The following is a 6,758-nucleotide window of genomic DNA, read 5'->3' as shown; positions in this document are numbered from 1 at the left end:
ACATTTGTAGAGTACGGAACAAAGGGACGGTGGCAACCCTAGCTGTAACGTCTATTCTATGCGCCTTATAATCCGGTGTGCCTAATAGTGCGGAAAATACGTTAGTCTCGGAATATTTTTCTCCAGGGTTCTGAAACACCTTTCAATGGTTTTAGTTGGATCTTTGTTCAGGTTTTGTGCTTGAACAGTTGCTGAGAATATTTAGGAATATTTACATTTCTTATATGAAATGAAAATTGGTGTATCTAAAAAGGTGAAAAAAATGGAAGAAAAAAAATGAACAAATTGAGTCCTGTCTGACCTATGGAGTTCAGGTATTGCTTAGAGTACCTCCATATGAAATAAAGAATTCACTGAATGAATCAGAAGAAGTTGATCTGAGTGTTCATATGTGCAGACAGAGCATCTGCATAATGTAGCATAACATTGAGTGACCTAATCATTGGGTCACTTCTGGATTATTTGAGTAGCTCTTGTGCAGATTGTGCAGCAGTGGCATGAACATGTACACAATATGGAATCTCTATGTTGCAATGCTCATACCATGATTTTTTTGACTTACCCAATTATTAAAAACACGACAAATACCTAATAATGTGATAAAGGTATATTCCAGTGCCTATGTAGGAGAGTTTTATGATTTGGCCCAAAATTCATTTTAAGAAGTGGATTCTGCAGTCAAAGGAAACATTTTAAAAATCCCCTCTTTTGGATGTGACTGAATCCTGAAGTCACCCAGGACTTCAGGATTCAGGTTCTATTGTTTCTTCTCTCAAAATGAACCAGAATCCAGCATAAAACGTCAGAGAGAAAAAAAATCAAACAAACAGCAAACTCAACAGCATTAACACATAGCTTCAGGTTGATTGGTTGATATGACTTTGGCTGGAAGGACACTCAGAAAGAAAAACAGAAAAACATATAAAAATCCAGTTTTCAAACATGCTCAGAGACAAAGTCTTGTCTTGTAATTTGATAAAATTGAAACAAAATTTTGTCATAGTAACCATCATTGCATTTGAAGGAAATCGAAGGAAATATGCCAGCCATCTCTGTGATGCATGGTGGTGGCAGCGTCATGTTGTGTGGGTGTTTTCTAGTAGAGCAGACAGAATGAAAACTGCAATTACAAAACAGATAGCATCATTAGCAAAGAACATCATGAGGAAATATTGAAGGGCCAAAATAGTCACAGAGTGAAAAAAAAACAACAAAAAAAAACAAGGATAAACAAATTTGCTGGATTGGTCGTCACAAATCCCTGATCGCGCAGACAAACTGATCAAAATACCAACATCTTAGAGAGCTATCGTTGTCTCTGCTGTTGTTTAGAAACCACAGATATTAAAACAGTTATGCCTGAAAGGTTGTTCATCCTTTTTTATACGGGGTTTGTTCTGCAGGTTTTCCTGCGACGTCAGAGTGGCAGACTGGAGTTCTTCCGCAACTGGAAGAATTATACGGCTGGTTTTGGTGACATGAACGATGAGTTCTGGCTTGGTAAGTTATTGCAAATCAATAGTAAATTAATTACATTCCCTAGAGATTTGGGCTGAATCATGTGATCAGATCTGTTCCAAGAAGACTGATGTCAATTAAAAATGGAATTCCTTACAATGTGCTGCTGATGTCTTGTCATGGCATAATAATAAAGTGTGCGCTTTACTGTTATGTAATTACACTATTTTTTAGCACTAGTGTACAGCAATGTATTTTCTACAAACTAGAATTTAACCATGTATGGTGAGTCATTGTGGGGTTCCATTCTTAAGAAAAAAGGTGATGATAAATAAGCAGAATTATGGTTTTATGTCCCATAAACAGACATCACAGATCCCAAAGATACATCTGATGTTTTTTACAATGTTGATGGAGAAGCAACATTCTAAAGTTGCACTGTGTCTTCATGGATCTAGAAATAGCAGACCACTGGATATCAAGAAAGGAATAATGTTTCTGAATATCGACGTCAGGAGTGACAGAGTGGTATGTAAGACTGGTGGACGACAAAATAACAGTGAGGCTGAGGAGAGGTGTGTGCTGGGACACACATGGGTCGATTTTAAGAGGCAGGATTACCTCAGGGCTCAGCTCGGACCCTGATCTTCCTGTTGGCTGTGGTGATGGCCAGGTTCGCTGATGATGCTGTAATGTGTAATGAGAGGCGGTAGGTTGCTGAAGAGAGCCTCTGGAGAGGAGACAAAATGAAAATAAGAAGTAAAATCAAGAAACTGTCCATATGTTAGATTAAGACAGAGAGGTGGAACAGTAGCAGCATTTCCAATACAGATGTCAGCAAGTCTTTGTCGATATTCTACTCATGTTGAAAAAACACAGTTTTGCAGTTGCTGTGTTTTCATTAAATAAGAAATGAAATTAATAAGAATTGAAATCATATCATGTCATATATTCATAAATCAGTCATGCTCTATCAGCCAATCAAGGGAGACGTTGGAGCAAAACCCTTATACGTGGAAGTGGCTACGTATGCTGCGTTTTGGGGAAATCGTAGTAAGGGATTCAACATGTTGGAATGACACACCACTTTTTATGAACTGTGCGATGCTGTTAGAGCGCTGGTGTCTGAAAAAACAACAAAACAAACCGTCATCGTACTTCCTGTTCCTTCCTTCATCTTTTCCACCAGTAGTAACATCCGCCTGTTCATCACGTGACTCGTGATCCGTAATTCTATGGTTAATGGAAACGCAGCTGGTGAGGCTAAAAGAAACTGGGGTACTAAAGGTGGATGAGTTTAAGTACCTGGGTCAACCAATCAAAGCAACATGCAGATTATAAGATGGCAGGATGGAGGCAGGCGAAGTAATCATTGGCAAAAGGTAAGCTGTGATGGAGAATGATGTCAGTAGAAGCTGTTCTGATGGAAGGGTTGGAGAAGAAGAAACTAACACCATGACTGGACGTGATACTCAAGATCACAGTCACTGAAATGAGGACATGAGGAATGACAGCTGAGCAATTTAAGGACAGAGTTAGTGACGTTAAGACTGAGTCAGTTTGGGGAGATGGGATGTTGGTTGTGGTAAACATCTTGGACAAAGATGCTGAATATGGTGTAGCAGCAGACCAGGAAGACGACAGAGGAGGATTGTGGTTACAGGAACAGATGATGCTGAAGGTAGAAAGAGCTTAAAGGGAGGAGCTTAAAGAAGAAGGGACCCAGCATCATCAGTCTGGTTCCCACGGTGACTGACTCTGGTAAGATGCTCTTCCCTCCCTCAGGTCTGTCCAACCTGCATAAGATCACATCTGGAGGCCAGTACGAGCTGCGGGTCGACCTGAGAGACAAAGGAGAGATGGCCTTCGCTCAGTATGACAGGTTCTCTGTCTCAGAACCTCGGACCCGCTACAAAGTCCATGTCGGAGGATACAGTGGCAATGCAGGTAGGGCTCCTGGCTTTCAACTGCACTTTCCATTTATTCTGACGTCTCTACATCACTTATGAAGGCCAGGTAGTCGGATTCTCCTTAAAAACAGACATGAATTTTTGGGCCAACCACCGTCTAGTCCAATTTGTGAGGAATTTTTTGACAACTGTACACTGAAGCATTTTTAATAGCAAGTTAATCCACATTTGATGCTCCAGTTAACAGACTTATTTATGGCAGCAGGATTTAACACTGTTATTATGGCATGGCAGGTACACAGCTCCACCTATCAGCAGGTCCTGCTGCAGGTCCTTTTCAGTCCTTAATCTGCCAGCAGGTGGCGCAGTCGCTGTTCCTTTTATCTACAAACTTTGCTTCCTGCTGTATTCGTAGGAACACTCTGGGCCTTTTTTTATCTTTGTGTTTTTTCCTTGTTTGTGCAAGGCAATGGTTTCTTCTTCGAAATTTTTGAACAAGTCTTTCAGCTTAGCCAAATTTTCAGCCTGCATTTAACTGTTACCGTCAACAGCTGAAGTCATTCTGGTGTATCTGGTTGTAGTTGATTAAAAATTGGGTTTTGGCCAGTCAGTCTAGTTTGTAGTGAGGGATCAACAACGATGCTCTGGGCTAGATGTTACAGAGATCTTATAGGGCCCAGGCTCTAGCCCCGGGGCCCACTTCTGTTTTATATCAGTTAATTATTTATTTTCTTATAATTAATCACAATGGTTCCAGATCATGAGAGCCCAGACTTCAGTCAGGAAGAAACAGTCAGAATAGTCTCAAAGTCAGGCAGCAAAACACTGTGTTGGGGTCACAGATCAAAGACAGATCATTGGAATGGCTCAACAAATATCAGAGTGGTTGTGAATGAGAGTTTGTCTACTGAATCAGAGACAAACTCAGGCTACAGAGGAGTGCAGTCTGACAGGTTAAACAAAGCAGCAGAACGAAAGATTAAAGACACCACCATCACTTGAGGCATCAGCAGTCTACTTTTTATGTTTTTCGAGAAGATTCTAAAAACACCTTCACTTTGTTTGATTCTTTGTTTTAAACTTTATCACCTCTTTTTAACCACATCTCCATCACCATGCTGTGTTCTGTCCCAACTGTCTGTTCACCAGGCTTCAGTTGCCTTATGTTGTATATTTTTGCCACTGATTAAATTTAAATGATTTTTTTTGCAAAGTGCCTCAAGAGCATGTTTGCTGTGAAATGGTGCAATAAATTTAAACTATTTGATTTGAACTATATGATTTAATGGAATCAAATCATTTCTCCTGAAACATCATTCTGTTAACATCATACTGACAATCGTAAAGTGCTTACATACATAGTACGCACTTACCAGATAAGATTACTGATCAGCAAAGCGGACACCTTTGTCTCTTGTTATTTTGGCTTCAATACTTAAGGAACAATGCTTAAGTCCTCTGAACAGCTGATGAGCCGTCAGATTAACATGCCATCTATTACTGGAGCAGCTCAGATACTTTCATGTTATTGTATGTGTTCCTTATAAAATCTGCGTGTTTCCTAGGTGACTCTATGACCTACCATCATGGCCGCCCATTCTCCACCTATGACCATGACAACGACATTGCCGTGACCAACTGTGCTCTGTCCTATAAGGGAGCCTTTTGGTACAAAAATTGTCACAGGGTCAACCTGATGGGTCGCTATGGAGACAACAGCCACAGCAAGGTACAGCAGGGTTCAGTTCAATACAGACAGATTGAGTTTGTATTTTATTTAATTTTTTTTTCAATTAACTCATATAAAGAAAGGTCAAACAAAGTCAAAAATAAAATGAAATCTGTTTAGGGACAATGTACCAGATCCATAAGGACAGATCTATTCAGACTAACTCTACGCTTTATGCTCTGAGTGATGTCATGCTAATTTTACATTATATTTAGAATTCTTAATTCCACAAACCTTCTTTCAAATGGTTCAGAAATTGCAGTGAATTTTTTATATGTTTGATTAACAGCCTATTGTTTTTGTCAGTTTTAGTTCCTTTATTATTTATTTATACATTGGCTCATCTACTCCTGGTTGCACTGATAGAACAGATTAAAGTTGTCTTGTTTTCACATGTCTGACCAAGCTTGTGAAGTTATTGGTGTGTTTCACTGTGCTGTACTGGTGCAGCATTGTCAGATAAATGTGTGATTCAGTACATTTATGGCTGTGTTTAAAACAAGAAACGTTTTAAGAAAGGTCGGCTGTTTTTCTGTATTGGCTCAGTATCGTAAGCGAAAAAAGTAGATAGGTTCATCTTTAGTCCTGACCTCAAATAGATTTAATAAATCTGACCCAACGTCAATGTCTGACGTCACAAATACTTTTCTGAAAGAATTGTCAAAATTGATCATGAAGCCACTCCTAAGCCTTATGGGAAGTAATTCTAGAGGAGCCACAGTGTGGCCTGGTAGTATGGTAGACCCAGTGGTTTAAGAACAGGATGTTACTCAGTTTTGTGTGAGTATGTGGGCAGTCTAGCAATTTTTTTAGCATTCAGGAGGATTGGTGTCTTCAAGAAATTCTGGCTGACTTCTCTTCAAGGTCACCTCTTCTCTAAACACCTTACATGTCAGTGTGCATGTATTGCAGTTCCTAACTGATAGCGGAGGCTGCCAAAGCACTAACAGTTGTCCTAGCAATTTGTCTTCTACTACTCTAAACATGTACCTGTAAAAGAAACTAAGCTACTTTGCTTTCTCTCAGTTCCTGCTCATCCCTCTACCCTGCCCTTTCTTCCTCAGGGCGTAAACTGGTTCCACTGGAAAGGCCACGAACACTCCATCGAGTTTGCCGAGATGAAGATCCGTCCGTCCAACTTCAGAAATCTGGAAGGAAGGAGGAAACGGTCTTAAATGACCCGGAGAGCACCGCCTCCACCACCACAACCATCATCATCAACAACAAAACACTACATCTGTGTGTGCCCCTCCACCTGTCCAACACGTTCTCCACACACAACAACCCTGCAGCAACCAAAGCCTTCAACAAGACCCCTCCAAACACAGCGTACCTCCCCACCCCATTACCCACCCCACACAGGTCTGCCTGTTAAAGATGGTTGTTAATGCAAAAAAAATGCATTTTAATTTCCTTCCACATAGCGTCTACTCCCACACCAAAGACAGTAACTCCACCTCAGCAGTTTCTAACCCACTCTGTCATCCTGCTGCGTTAGCGGGGAGGTGCACCAACAACTCGGGCATTACGTTGTGTAGAGTCATCGACACCAGCTCTCATCACGCTCATGCATCTGGAGTCTTACACAACAGAACTGTATGTTTACATCACAGTTTGGGTGATTCATTCTGCTGCTTGTATAAAACTGTTCATGTCTGATT

At 40.5% G+C, this 6,758-nt stretch overlaps 1 protein-coding gene across 3 annotated transcripts in view; it reads left to right on the top strand.

The window, feature by feature from the left end:
* tncb (tenascin Cb) overlaps positions 1-6,418 on the top strand; it is a 51,424-nt gene extending 45,006 nt beyond the window's left edge. For all 3 annotated transcript variants that reach the window (XM_015017979.1, XM_015017978.1, XM_015017977.1), the window contains 4 exons: positions 1,404-1,500; positions 3,244-3,405; positions 4,934-5,097; positions 6,162-6,418. In XM_015017979.1, coding sequence (XP_014873465.1) covers positions 1,404-1,500; positions 3,244-3,405; positions 4,934-5,097; positions 6,162-6,272 — 534 coding nt within the window. In that variant the 3' untranslated portion in view covers positions 6,273-6,418. The remainder of the gene's footprint in view (positions 1-1,403; positions 1,501-3,243; positions 3,406-4,933; positions 5,098-6,161) is intronic.
* The last annotated feature ends 340 nt before the right edge of the window (positions 6,419-6,758 follow it).

This window comes from Poecilia latipinna, unplaced genomic scaffold (genome assembly GCF_001443285.1).
Source record: "Poecilia latipinna isolate Pla-1442-1.1 unplaced genomic scaffold, P_latipinna-1.0 Scaffold2214, whole genome shotgun sequence".
NCBI classification, from domain to species: domain Eukaryota; kingdom Metazoa; phylum Chordata; class Actinopteri; order Cyprinodontiformes; family Poeciliidae; genus Poecilia; species Poecilia latipinna.
This window is presented reverse-complemented; position numbering and strand designations above follow the sequence as displayed.